This window comes from Aythya marila, assembly GCF_965140915.1.
Source record: "Aythya marila genome assembly, chromosome: 3".
NCBI lineage: Eukaryota > Metazoa > Chordata > Aves > Anseriformes > Anatidae > Aythya > Aythya marila.
This window is the reverse complement of record NC_139044.1, coordinates 66186027-66200853: the sequence shown is the minus strand read 5'-3', so window position 1 is coordinate 66200853 and position 14827 is coordinate 66186027. Positions and strand designations below refer to the sequence as shown.

At 44.3% G+C, this 14827-nt stretch overlaps 1 protein-coding gene across 5 annotated transcripts in view; it reads left to right on the top strand.

The window, feature by feature from the left end:
• Positions 1 to 378: 378 nt before the first annotated feature.
• FBXL4 (F-box and leucine rich repeat protein 4) overlaps positions 379 to 14827 on the top strand; it is a 62105-nt gene continuing 47656 nt past the window's right edge. For 4 of the 5 annotated variants that reach the window (XR_014317075.1, XR_014317076.1, XM_082755597.1 and 1 more), the window contains exons 1-3: positions 379 to 437; positions 5232 to 5403; positions 6207 to 6796. Coding sequence is in view for 3 of the 5 variants with exons in the window: in XM_082755597.1 (XP_082611723.1) it covers positions 6288 to 6796 (509 nt within the window). In the remaining 2 variants the exon portion in view is untranslated. Of the gene's footprint in view, positions 438 to 4725; positions 4879 to 5231; positions 5404 to 6206; positions 6797 to 14827 lie in introns of those variants that run through there. The other variant, XM_082755596.1, reaches the window with a different exon arrangement.

The window sequence follows — 14827 nt, the reverse complement described above, 5'->3', positions numbered from 1 at the left end:
CTGGTACCACGTTTAGTGGAGTGGCGCTGGGGTCTGAGGAGCCTGGAGGGACTGACAGCGGCTTGGGCGATCGCCACAGGACCTGGAGAGGAAACAGCTTTTGGGGCAGGAGGCACGAGCGCCCGGGCATGCGTGCCGAACGAGGCAGCGCGGAAGCCGCCCGTGACGCTCATTTCGCAACACACCCGAGCTGGAGGGTGCACTCATTAACAATTATCAATTAAAGCCAGGCCCGTGCTCTCAGGCCGCCTACGGCAACCCCTTGTGTATGTCTGTGTGTGTTGCGGGGTGCTCCCGCCGCTCCCCTCAGCGCCCCGCCCGTTAACGGCCATAACGGCGCGGGCACGCGCAGCCGGCGGCCCCGCCCCTCCCGCCGGCCCGCCCTCCGCGGCCGTGCGGGGCTTCCGGCGGCGGCGGCGGCTTCGCCCTGCGGAGCGGTACGGGGCAGGGGCCGGGGCCGGGCTGGGCCGGGCTGGGGGCGGCTGCCGGGGCTCGGGGGCTCCGTGGGCTCCGGGCGGGCGCCTCGCGTCTGCGGCCGGCAGGGCCGGGAGGGGCGGGCTGGGGTCCCGCTGGGGTCCCGCGGGGCTCCGGGGGGCGGCTGGAGGGAGGCAGGGGCAGGAGGGGGGTCCATGGGGTGCTCCCTGAGCGCCTGTCCGCGGGGCGCTGCCCGGGCGGGGTGCCGGGCTCGTGCCCGCTTACACCTGAGGGAGGCCACGGGGCTGGCCCAGGGTTGATTTTATTTCTTACCTCTGCGGCGTGGCTGGGAGGGCAGTTGGTAAGGAAGTGGCTCTGCGCCGGGTGCGGGGGCTGTGCCTGGTGGTCGGCACCCCGCGGGGCGCGGTGCCCTGGGCAGGCTGCGGGAGGCGGTGGTCGCCCCGAGCTGCCCGCACAGCTGGGGTTTGTCTGACGGGTACCGGGGTGCCAAGCCGCCACCTGAGGTCTGGTCCTCGCCAGAAGGCGGAGGCGGTCACTGGAGTCATTTGGAAAGCGTGGATTTGGGATGGTCTGATGCTCATGACAACAAGACAAACAAGGCTTTAAATAGTTCAAATTGCTTAACATCCAGTTGCGTCCCAAGGTGTGAGTTTAGAAGTTTCCCCTGTGTAAAATGGCTCAGTGTCACAGCCAGGACATCTTCCACGAAGCAGCACAGCAAGTGGGGCCTAAGTGTTGTAAGAGCTTACTCACTTTTAACTGATGTTAGCTCCTCACTTCAACAAGCTGAATGTAGGCATTGGCATAATGTACAAAATTAACAGCGAGAGATGCTAACACGTGGTAAAAATACTGTTTTAGCCTCTAATGTAAGGTTCCAGTATTTCCTCTGTGCATTAACATGCAAAGATAATTAACATTCCCCTTGACCATCTTTTACATGAGATGTAGTTATTAATTGCATTAATCTTTCTTCAGAGATAATATGATCTATTAGTTTTGCTTTTTGCAACTTATCAATGTTGCTGTTTCTTCTATAGTCAAACGAAAGGAAACTCTACGTGGTATTCCCAAGCATGGGATCAGCAAAACTGGTGTAAAGAGGAACTGCTACTCCTCTGGCTTTAAAACTCAACCTGTTGCATGAGTGACTTTTAGATACAGCATTTGCTTCTCTTGAAATAGTACGAACTCTTCTCTAACATGTGTATTGTCAGGGATGGCTCAGGGATGAAATATGCCATCTTTCATTTTTTTATTCCTATGTATAATATGTTACCTTATTATGTCTCTTACACACATCCTTCGCTCAGCAGCCCCTCGACCCCCCACTATTTTTCTGTGTATTTCCCACATCTTTGTAGCATTCTGATTGGCGAGTAACTACGTATTGCTCATGTTTCTGCACTTATGGGAGAAAACTGAATGCTGGGGAGTTGAATTTGCAAAAATAAACAAACTGAATGGTACAATAATTATGAACAGGATGGGTTACTTGGAAGCTGGGCAATGGATTTGCGTACGTATACACCCTGTAAAAAAGAGCAAAGTGGTACAAAGAGATCTAGTACCCTTGAATACTTTTGTTTAGTTACTTCCTGTTCCAATTAAATATGTAGAGAAGCCATAAGATATATTCCTTTATCAAGGAGTGTTTGAAGAAAGGAAGTAATGAATTACAGTCTCAGAAGGCTTTCTGCATGTGTAGCAAGAAGGGAGGAAGAGTTCATCATGTAGAAGAAGGGAATTTCCTCACATCGTTGAAATGGTTGTCAATTAAGTGACGATTGGGTAAGAGAGGCTGTAAGTGCCAATAAAACATGTGGATTGTGATGTGTTTTGAAAGAAGGTAGCTCTGAGCCAGCGCTGGCTTCACCCAAAGTGGCAGTGAGCCGAGCCAAGCTGAGCTGGTTCAGGGTGCTGAGCTGCTCATCCGGCTGCAGTGGCTTCTGCAGTGGCTGCTGGTGGTCCTGGTACGCAGTAGCACCGTGCCAGCCTGTTTAATGGTGTCTTGAAAAAGAATATGATGTGAAAAAGAGCAAATAAAAGTATAGAGTGCTGCTGCCTGGGAGGAGGATAAAAAAGGTACATTTAAATGAAACCTTTATTAAGCTTCAGTTTGGCATAATTATGCCTGTAGAAAAGAACAATATGGAACAGGAGTGCTACAGATAGGAAGGTATAGCTGCATAGGCCCAAATGGGTTTCTTAAAAATAATCAGTTTGAAGGAAGAAAGAAAAAGTTTTCTATGTAAGCTTTGCACTGCTCTGGAGGTGTTTATTGTGATGCATTGCATAGGCCTGAGCCTGCATCTTTACATTTGCAAAGGTGGGTCCCTTTAACTGGAAGTCACGTTGACCTGTGGTAGTTCTGAACAAACCTCTCCACCACCTGGCCCTACTGATCTATATTTAGCGTAATTCTTTCACCAGCTTGTTGTCTTTCAACCTCTTCAGTGGTTTTTCATTGGTCTTTTAACTCCATACAAGTGTTAATGCTTCTTTTAAAATGCCAGAAAAAAGGGTTTCTATTTGTATTGCAGTCCTAATGTTTATCCTTCTTTCCTGCTTTTATAAGCTACTAAATCCTATGTTACTTTTAACTCTTTAGAAATAATTTTCTTCCACTTGTATTGTTCAGACTAACATGGTTTTATGACAGCTGTATGCTCTTCCCTGTTAGTTCCCACTTCTCAACTTGAGCCTGTTGGCTGATGACAGCCAAGGCTGACAAAGCCGTGTCTGTCTCGAGGTTGTAAGTCTGATAAGAATTTGATGGAAATCATTCAGGTTGGTGGGGAAGAATAACCCAAAGAAAGTGGTGCTCCTGATCATGGAGAACTTTGCGCATGGTTGCCATTTACCCATTGTGTCACACCTGGCATCTGGCTCCTCAGTTGCCTCGAGGCAGCGGGTGGTCACCCTGCTCTGAGCTGGGGCGATGGGAATGTGGCTTAGTTGTAAGCTGGGCTCTGAGGGCGCTGGGCAGGGGTTGGAGCAAGTTCTGAGTCTTCACTGCAGGTGTGAAGTTACGTAGGGCACATGTGGTATGAGGTTGGCGATTCATGCCCACTCATGCAGCCCAGCCAAGTGGCTCTGCAAGCGGAGCTCTGTGAAGCCCTGAGTCGTGTGGAGTGGGCTCCAAGCTGTCTGAATCGGTGCAGGTTTGAGTTTGGGGCTTGTGGCTGCACTGGGCTCCGCGTGATGCCAGGGCTTGATGACAAGAAGCTTGATGTCTGCTGGCACACTCTATAAAGAGATTTCACTTAAGAGGGGGAAAAAGCCAGAAGAAGAAGATACTTGTAATCTTCACATACATCTTATGGCAGTTCCGTGCTGAAAAGCTATCTGTTTTTTGTCATTATAGAATTATCTGAGTTGGGACCCCTCTGCCATGGCCAGGGGACCTGTTATTTTCATTTAAAGGAAAAAGGTTGGAGAGTTTGCTGCTATTTTTCCAGTGCTTTTTCTAAAAGATGGTTCAACAGGATGTTTGGGGGAAATGTGACATTATTTGGTTTTGGCATTCCAGCAGAGCTTAAAATGAATCCCGAATACCATCTCTGCGCATTTCCTCCTGCACTGAATGTCAGGAGCAATTCATGTTGCTGACAGCTATGTCAACATGTGAAACTGAATGAAGGGCAGGAACTAAACAAAAAGCTAATAATAGAGGAGGCAAGAAAGTGAGAAGTGAACACTTCATTAGGAAACTTTCTTGCTGTCATGCGTAAGAGGATGGCATAGTGCAGCCTGCCTTATCTGTTACTGCATGCGCCGTGTTGACAGCGTTCAAACGGAGAGAGCGGTTTGTATGCCCATTTTGTGAGTATGGGAGACGAGCAAGTTACCCAAGAAATATGCACAGTGGACTTGCATTGAAGCATACAAATGCCACTTTGATTCCTCTCCATCTTGCTTATTTATTTACCATAGTTTCAATTTATGCTTTCAAAAGATCTGCAAGGTACAGCCCCACGTGTACCCATTTTGAATGGTAAATAAGGTGATTTGTCTCCCAGGCAATGAGAGGCATCGTGTTAATTGCTGTGTGATGCATCTTCTGCTATTAGAGAGTCATTGCTGATGGCTCAGCTGTTACCACAGGATACGCACTGTGGTATGTAAGTGTATGCTGGTTAGTGTAAACTAACCGGCAGCTCCATAAGGGCTGTTGGAGACGTGTTTATTCTATTCTGAGATATGCTTCGTCATCCCTGTTCTGGCCTGTAGCAGGTTACAGGCGCTGCTCCTTGTTTTTCCTGGTAGAGCTGGCAAACAAGCTAATCTGGAGGCCAGCAGAGAAACAGTCTGCGTACTGGAGAGGATGATCCAGGAGTGCTGTGTTACTGCCCGGGTGCCTTGTGTACCGCTAGCAGGAATCAGGGAACGCGGTCTCAGTTCTGCTGTGTGTGGGTAAATCCGACTGTTTGCATCATGCAGGTATGGAGTGGCTGCTAAATATGGGGCAAGCATATGTAAGAGGATCTCTATTAGTAGGGAATATGATACAGCACTTCTCTGTCCTGAAAAAAAAATGTTCAGCTATAAATATTTCTTTACCACTGTAAACAGAAAACTTTACTGAAGAGGCTCATACATAATTAGCCTTTTTCTAGTAGTTAAACCTACTTGTTTGTCTTTTACTTGTGATTCAGTCTAGGCCACGTAAAACAGGTTGATGTCTTTAATTATTAGTACATTTTGTGCTGATTTTTTTCAGGGTGCATGTCTGTGCAGATCTAGTACATCTTGTGTATAACTGAATTGTTACATAAATCATTTTCTCTTACCAGAATTAAAATGCTTTCTATGGGGACTTCTGCTTCTGATGCCAGGACTCTTCAGAAGACTTACTTTGTTGTGTGGCTTAAAGGAAGATGATAGTGTTAATGAACTGTGAGCATCCTTCAGGAGGCTGGTGACCCTTCAGTCATTGGTTAATGCTGTCATGGACAACTTCAAAGGGTAATGAAAATATTTTTGTGAAACCATTCATGCTAGTGCACTGGTATGGGAAAGACTGTGGGATTTTTTTTAGGTTTAGGTTAATGCCCAAAGCTCTTTTTGTTTCACTCTAAAAGCCATTCAAAGTATGGGAACAAATTAGAGGAAACAGTTCACAGGAGTAGCTGTCCAACTTCCTATGTAAGTTGTCTTTGAAGAGTGTATTTACTCTCCAGATGATAGTCTAGATATAGTTGAGCTAACTTTAAATGAAATGATTTGGTTGCTGGGAGCAGTCTTGCTGCAGAATACAAGCAGTGAAGTAACTTAGGTTTTGTTGAGCTGTGTATGGTTGCAGCCTGCCCATGTACCCGAGTACTTTCTTTAGAACTTTTCTTTTAATTGTTTTAAAACTATGCTGCAGATTATCATCATTAAAATTAGCTATAGTTAATCACGAACCCTACAAGAGTTGTTTACTGCAAGGGCCAGATGTCATTTTATACTTGACTTCATTTTCATGAGTCAGTGCAAGATGTTTTTTGTTCTCAGTAAGTCCCGGAAAACAATACTTATTTTAACTATTAGTCTTACTGTTACTTGAGGGTTAGTTTTAGTTAATGTTTCTTCATAGTGTTCTCTTTTAAATGCAATAAATGGGAAGCCATGCTTAGTAGCCTACAAAGAAATAATTGTCATAAAATATGATAGTTTATTAATGTTTTAGTAGCAGTACATTGTTTAAGAGGATATTCAAAAGAGTAAAATCATGTTTTAAGATATATTTAATCTGCTCACTCTGTTTATTCATTCTGTTTTGTCAGCTGTTTTGCAAAACACCACAAGCAGTTAATGCACCTTATAAAGGACTCCTGACCTTTTGCAGCTTCGTAAGTCGTATCTAGATGTCACCAGTGTTTCCCATGTTAACAGTGCTGAGCATGTTTTACTATATGTGCCTTCGGCGCCGAGCTAGGACAGCTACGAGAGGAGAGATGAATAGCCGGAGGGCTATTGAATCGAACACCCGGGCCTTACCTATCAATGTTGAAATAGTTCAGTATGCCAAAGAAGTGTTGGATTTCAGCTCCCATTATGGTAGTGAAAACAGCATGTCATATACCATGTGGAATTTAGCAGGTATACCAAATGTGTACCCTAGCTCTGGTGACTTTACTCAGACGGCTGTGTTTCGAACTTATGGGACCTGGTGGGATCACTGTCCTAGTGCTCGACTGCCCTTCAAGAGGACGCCCACCTCCTTCTGCAGCCAGGACTATGTGGAACTCGCTTTTGAGGAGCAAGTTTATCCTACCGCAGTGCACATTCTGGAAACATATCATCCCGGAGCTGTAGTTCGGATTTTGGCATGCTCTGCAAATCCTTACTCACAAAACCCACCAGCTGAAGTAAGGTAAATTTTCCTTTTCTCTGTACTTCAGAGCACTCCTCTATTCTCTAAAATGTTAAATACTACAAATAATGCTGTTTAGCAAACTTTGCTTCTTAGTATTTCTCTATTTCATTTCTGACCCACTGAGATTTTCTTTATTTCTGTGTAAGTTTAAGACTGGTGACATGTTTTGGTAGCAACTTGAAGAGATCTGGATTTTTCTTTTGTAGCATGAGTTAATGCAGATCCTTATATCAGATTTAATTTGAGTAAGGAGAGTTTTTTTTTTTGTTGTTGTTGTTGGAATTCATACGAGCAGTAATTATGTATATCCAAAATCACTTGTGAAATGGCAGTTCTGAGTCCTTTCTGTAGTAAGAAAGGAAAATTGTCTGGAAGACTGAGGATTTGTGGCTGCAATATTGTCCTGCTTCAAGTAGCCATGAACTTCTCTCTGCATGCTCTAGGTTGCATGTGTGTGTATATATATATATTAGAACTGGGCACTATACCTATTCATTTGGAAATGAGGCCAAAAGCAGGAGTATAGAATGGTCAGACAAAAGGTGATGCCATTTATCTGATCTTTATTTTTGGTTGAATCAAAGGGCGTGAGTAGCACTTGATTTTTTTTTATTTGCTCCACGGGTGAAAAGCAGCCCCCTTGGTCCTGTTGTTTTTTTTTGATAGTGAGAACTCCTGATCACATTTTGGGTAGGGGGTGAGGGATCAGGAAGAGGGGGACCTGGAGAGTAGTAAAAGGATGAAGAAAAATGCTGTAAGCAAGGTGGGAAGCTCAAGGTGAGGAGGTGTGGAAATAAAAACAGAAAGAACACGTGAAAACACAGAGTTGGGGAAAAAAACACTAGGAAAATTATTGGTATATGCAATAAAAGTATACCTAAAACATGTTTCAGCATACTAGGCAACTGATGTTTTTTTTTTGTAAACCTTAGAAAATCAGGTGTTGTATATGTAATAAGAACTCTCAATGAATCTGTTCAGTGTGTTTGTGTCATCTACTGTTTAGTAAGTTTGTTTTCCAGCTCTCTAATGAATAGATACTGTGTAGCTCTAAAGTAAACATCTGAATTCGAGGAGCAGTGATAGGTCAAGCTAGTAAGGACAGGCGTATGTTAAGAAGTAGGAATGCGTTTGGCACTAATACAGAAGTTATTTATAGGGTTGTGTGGGTGCAGATAGCTTTTAAGACTCTTGAACTTAGAACCTAATGTGAAATGACTTCTGGTCAGTTGTTCTGTGAACTTTAATTTTACTTGTTTAATAATGTAGCGATTATTCATGTAACTTCATAATATAAGAAGATAGTATGCTGCAGTGCAATGCAAGGATATAATTCTGAAAAATGCTGTCTTAAAAATGCTTAACTAGTTGTTGGTTCATAAAATACAACTCTTCCCAATTCTGTGTAAAGACCAATAAATTAAAAAAAAAAAAAAAGCTTAAATGTTAAATGAAGGAGCTGTTTAGTAAGGTGCACTAAAAAATGTTCAGAGAGCTAAAAGAAAATAGAAGAGAAAATACTCATTAAAAACTTTGGGATGTTCTTTATCCTCTTGAAATGTGGTTAGACTACGAGTCCGGACTTCCCCTTTTTTCATAATAACATAATCACAGAATTTCTAGGTTGGAAGAGACCTCAAGATCATTGAGTCCAACCTCTAACCTAACGCTAGCAGTCCCCACTAAACCATATCCCTAAGCTCTACATCTAAACGTCTTTTAAAGACTTCCAGGGATGGTGACTCCACCACTTCCCTGGGCAGCCTGTTCCAATGCCTCACAACCCTTTCAGTGAAGAAGTTCTTCCTAACATCTAACCTAAAACTCCCCTGGCTCAACTTAAGCCCATTCCCCCTCGTCCTGTCACCAGGCACGTGGGAGAACAGACCAACCCCCACCTCGCTACAGCCTCCCTTAAGGTACCTATAGAGAGCGATAAGGTCGCCCCTGAGCCTCCTCTTCTCCAGGCTGAACAAGCCCAGCTCCCTCAGCCGCTCCTCGTAGGACTTGTTCTCCAGGCCCCTCACCAGTTTTGTTGCTCTTCTCTGGACCCGCTCAAGCACCTCGATGTCCTTCTTGTAGCGAGGGGCCCAAAACTGAACACAGTACTCGAGGTGCGGCCTCACCAGAGCTGAGTACAGGGGGACGATCACCTCCCTGGCCCTGCTGATCACACTGTTCCTGATACAAGCCAGGATGCCGTTGGCCTTCTTGGCCACCTGAGCACACTGCTGGCTCATATTCAGCCGACTATCCACCATCACTCCCAGGTCCTTCTCTGCCTGGCAGCTTTCCAACCATTCCTCTCCCAGCCTGTAGCTCTGCTTGGGGTTATTGCGCCCCAGGTGCAGGACCCGGCACTTGGCCTTGTTAAACTTCATACAGTTGACCTCAGCCCATCAGTGCAGCCTATCCAGATCCTCCTGCAGAGCTTTCCTACCCTCAAGCAGATCGACACACGCACCTACCTTGGTGTCATCTGCGAACTTACTGGGGGTGCACTCGATGCCCTCGTCCAGATCATTGATAAAGATATTAAAGAGGACCGGCCCCAGCACCGAGCCCTGGGGGACGCCACTAGTGACTGGCCTCCAACTGGACTTGACTCCATGCACCACGACTCTTTGGGCCCAGCTATCCAGCCAGTTTCTAACCCAACGAAGCGTGCGCCAGTCCAAGCCAAGAGCAGCCAGTTTCTTGAGGAGAATGTTGTGGGAAACGGTGTCAAAAGCCTTGCTGAAGTCAAGGTAGACCACATCCACAGCCTTTCCCTCGTCCATGCAGTGCGTCACTTTGTCATAGAAGGAGATCAGGTTCGTCAGGCATGACCTGCCTTTCATAAAGCCATGCTGACTGGGCCTGATCGCCTGCTTCCCCTTCAAGTGCTGCATGATGACTCTCAGGAGGATCTGCTCCATGAGCTTCCCTGGCACTGAGGTCAAACTGACAGGCCTGTAGTTTCCCGGGTCTGCCCTCCGGCCCTTCTTGTAGATGGGCGTCATGTTTGCTAGCCGCCAGTCAACTGGGACCTCCCCCGATCGCCAGGACTGCTGATAAATGATGGACAGTGGCTTGGCCAGCTCCTCTGCCAGTTCTCTCAGTACCCTTGGGTGGATCCCATCTGGCCCCATCAACTTGTGCACATCTAAGTGCCGTAGCAGGTCACCAACCAGTTCTTTGTGGATAGTGAAGGCCACATCCTGCTCCCCATCCCCTTCCACCAGCTCAGGGTACTGGGTATCCAGAGAACAACCGGTACTGCCGCTAAAGACTGAGGCAAAGAAGGCATTGAGCACCTCCACCTTTTCCTCATCTTTTGTAACTAAGTTTCCCCCCACATCCAGTAAAGGATGGAGATTCTCCTTAGTCCTCCTTTTTGTGTTGATGTATTTATAGAAACGTTTTTTGTTATCTTTAAGGGCAGTAGCCAGATTGAGCTCCAGATGAGCTTTGGCCTTCCTAATTTTGTCCCTGCACAGCCTCGCTACATCCTTAAAGTCCTCCGTAGTGGCCTGCCCACTTTTCCAAAGATTATAAACCCTCTTTTTTCTCCTAAGCTCAAGCCACAATTCTCTGTTGAGCCAGGCTGGTCTTCTTCCCCGCCAGCTCGTCTTTGGGCACGTGGGGACAGACCGTTCCTGCGCCATTAAGATTTCCCTCTTGAAGAGCGCCCAGCCTTCCTGGACCCCTCTGCCCTTCAGAACCGCCTCCCAAGGGGACACCAACCAGTGTCCTGAGCAGGTCAAAGTCAGCCCTCCAGAAGTCCAATACAGCAGTTTTACTGGTCCCCTTCCTGGCCTCGCCAAGAATAGTGAACTCCACCATTTCGTGGTAACTCTGCCCAAGACAGCTCCCGACAATCACATCTCCCACCAGTCCTTCTCTGTTTGTGAAGAGAAGGTCTAGTGGGGCACCACCCGTGGTAGGTTCACTAACCAGCTGCGTCAGGAAGCTATCTTCCACGCTCTCCAGAAACCTCCTAGACTGCTTTCTCTGGGCTGTGTTGTGCTTCCAGGATATGTCAGGGAAGTTGAAGTCCCCCACGAGAACAAGCGCTGAACGGATGGAATTTCTGTAGGACCCTGTTTTTCTTTGTAGGCAGAAGTATTTCCTGTTCTGCTTACGTAGGTTAGTGTTATTTTTGTTTAGAAGGCTAGCAGTCTCAGCGAGCCTTGGGACCAGTTGTCCGTTCTATATTTTCAGTAACTTCTGGTCTTGATGCTAGAGCAGCGCTAGAGGGATTTGTACTTTTCCTCAGTAGGAGTTGGCTGTTCAGAGATGTACCTTTTGGTTTGTCTCCTACTTATGAAAGATACAAATGTCTTATGCATAATGTGAAGGAACCCTTTTTTCACATGATGTATGCAGGATTTTTTCTCCTTCCTTTCCCTCACCTGTGGGAGGGGAATATAAAGAGTTACAAGAATGTCTTCTGCTTAATTTCCCTTATTTTCCCTTTCAAAAATTGAGATGCCAACTAAGAATAACATTCTGGAAGTAGGAATGCTGTTGATAATCTCAGGTGATTCAGTGCTTGACAGACGTGTTGAACTTGAACTACCACAGCATTTTTTTTCCTTAGGAGGCTGTGTCTCAGTTACTCAGAGAGCTTTCAGAGCTTTGTGTTCTTCTTTCTGACTGTTGTAATGCTTTTAAATCACCTGATTTAAAAACAAACCAGCACTTACAGGTTTTTATTTGCTGGCTATTGGTTTGTTTCTTTCTGAACACCACTGCAGAAAGGGCAGGTTATTAGAAAAAGTCCTTTTCAGCAGCTTCTGCTTTGAAATAGAAAGGAGGCCAAATTCTGGAATCAAACCTGTTGTGAGAGTAAGAAGTCTGAGACTTGTTTAAATGTTATGCTTAGTGGAAATGTTCTGCTTAGTGGATTATCCTAAGCCAGCTGGATAATATTTTTTTATTTGCTCAGTATTTAAAACATCAGCACATGCAAGACTTTGCTGTGTTCAAAAGCTCCTAAACCACAAGAGGCTCTGTGAAGGCTTGGTGTACCACAGTTCTTGCTTAAGAGGTATTTTACATATCCTTGTAGGAAAATGCCTATAGCCCACATAGTTGGCTCACAGGTTGCTCTGTTGCTTGTTCTGTGCTTCAGTCACACCAAAGAATGACTTATGCATGTGTTCAGAAAAGGGTCTTTAGTGGTGTTCCTCTGGTGGTGGTAAATTGGATATTACTGTCAATCACAGCTTTTTTATTTTTTAAGTCTTTTTATGGGTGGGATCAACTCTTCATTGAGTAGGAGAAAGCATTAAATTATTTTTCAGGTTTGAATGTAATTCTGCCTAACTAATGCTTAAACTCATTTTAACCACAGTTTCCAGTGAATTGAGTATTGTCATCTCATCTTGTGCTGCTTTAAAAAAAGAAAACATTATATCACTCACCTCTGCATAAAACAACTTTTGAAAATCATAAATGTCAGAGAAGCATGCGTCTTTACACATGGAGACGTTTTTGTGCTTTTCATTAGTGCTACTCATACTTCTGCTGGTGAGAAGTATTCTTAATTTTGGTAACTTGTTAAACTGTACAACCATATGTTAGTATCCATGTGCAAATTTCTTAAATGAATTAGCTGAGTGCAGAAAGTCCAAGCAAAAATTACCGAAGTGAGATTAAGAGACTATTATAGTGAAGAAGTGTCGTCCCCCCCCCTTTTTTTTTTTTTGACACTGCAATGGTTATACTGATGTGAGCATGTAGGTTTTGTCCTGTGATACATGCAAGTGCTTGGTCTGGGGTTGGTGACAAAGGTGGGTCCCTCTTCAGCCTGCAGAAGAGGCAGCTCCACACAGCTGTACTGGGAGCACTGCAGCTGATAGAGGTGTGAGCTGAGCCCAAGCAAGGAGGAGACCCTCATGTTTTGTTTCTCATCGTGTGTTAGATTGATGGATAGGATATAACTAGCTTCTGTGATGAGGGCAGTGTCTGCTTTTTTGTTCCTTTTTCTTCATCTACCCAGAAGGTTTATTCGTGACAATTCCCTAACGGCTTCTTCAGTATCAACCCTTTTGAAACACTCTGATGCTCCTAATACTTTGTTAGCTGCTGTCAAGCAGTAAGAGCTTTTGTGTGTTTAAACGGGAGCTTTCAAGTCAGAAGTAATTTTTTCTGAAGTTTTTCAACTTTTTCCTTTTACAAAAATAACTTTGATTTTTAAATTTGGAATATAAAAGAAAAAATGGTCCCCATTCTTTTGTCATGGTCTTTTTCTAACTTAATTTGACAGTTTCTCTTATCTAGTATACCTTTATAATGATACCACATTCATGTGTTTTCATAGAAGCTCCAAAAACAGTTTCTTAACTCATCTGGGATGTGTGGCAGTACTTGGGGTGATGTTTCACAGTATGTCTTTACTGTTATGCAATGATTGCTTCTTTAGTAGATTGGGATTTTTTTTTGTTGTTGTTTGCTTGTTTTGAACCACCTCCCCTCCCCCAACTTGTTTTCCACAGATACTAAATAGGTTGTTTCTCAAAGGTGAGATGGTAATTATTTTACTGGCTGGGAGCAGTTCCAGAACGACCAGTGGCACCATTTTGTCTTCTGTAGTCTTGCCATTTACGTCTTTTTAACTTATTTTTTCATGTTGTTTAGAATATTGCTAGATGTTCTTTTGAACAAAATTTCAAGTTTGATTTTGTAGATGAACAGCCTGGCTCAGTATTTTCAGGCTTAGCTGTGTTAGCTGCGTGTGAGGTCTCTTCTTTCTGAAGGTGTTGAAGCCTGTAAAGCTGCTGCAACCAGAAGAGCAGACTAAGGAAGAGAGATGAGCTTCCTCTCCATCCTTTAGGAATTTCCTTGTATATAGTCAATGGGCTCTGTCTCTGGAAGCCAAATCCAGATATGAATGTTGCAGATTTCTTTGCTGGCAGATGTCTTTGATTTAACAAATAAATAAGTCTCACATTCTGATAAAGGGAGTAAAACTGGAAATGTAGTGTGGTCTTATGGGTGTTTTGCTTGTAGACAGCAGCATTCAGATGCTTCTTCCTGCTCTGCCTTTTGTTCCCTGTGAATCCTGGAGGAATGCACCCAAAGCACTGCTAATACTATCAACACATTACAGTGTGGTAAGGGACCTTCAGGGCTGTATCTCATCTATGTCTAACACACAACTTAAATTTTAGCCATTTGCATCCTTATTCTTGTTCTGACATCTTCAGGGAAAACAGACCTTTCTCTTGTCCAGATGACCATCACAGGTAAGTGATAGTCGGTAGCCTTCTGAGTTGTGAATTTCTTGGGAAAGGGCACTTCTTGTGCTTGAGGGTCATGTACTGCTTCCTTCACTTTCTACCCCAATCTAAATTTTACTATGCAAGAAATCTTCTCAGTAGATTGCAGACAAAGTTTAATCTTGTCTCATGATTTACTTGTCCTAGAAGCCACTTTTCCAAAAGATCTTTCTTATGTATTTCCTAAGGAAGTAACCAGGTCTACTCAGACATAATCATAGCTATTTCCTTTCTGCATAAAAGCTTTCAAACAGGAGAAAAAAAAAGGCAGTAAATGCATGCTGTTGCTTGACACAAACCTTGCCAGTCTGTTTCTCAACTTGACAATCATTAGGCTGTATTTTTCCTTCATGCAGGGAAGGAGGGAGATTTTTTTTTTTTTGTTATGTCTCTCATCCCCCATGGAAGTGTATGGAGTCTTTGGCTTCAGAAATTTGAGCAGGACAAGTTCCTACCTATTTTCATGAAGTAGAGAAAAACCTATAATGGACTTCATTAAAGCTGAATGGAAAAACTTGGCTAAAGTCCTCATTTTCTCTACTCACTAGAGAAAACAGTACAGATATGACTGCCTCTCAGACTTTGCATGGCAGTGTAAAGGACTTCAGCACATTGGTGGTTAAAAGCTTATTATCAAAGCACTCTCATTGCAACTTCTTTTGATCAGCCATTACTGTACATCTGCAAGACTTGAGGACAAACAGTGTCCTATCTTCAGTCATTTGATTCAGCTTGAGTTTTGAGAGCTCAGAGAACCTAATTA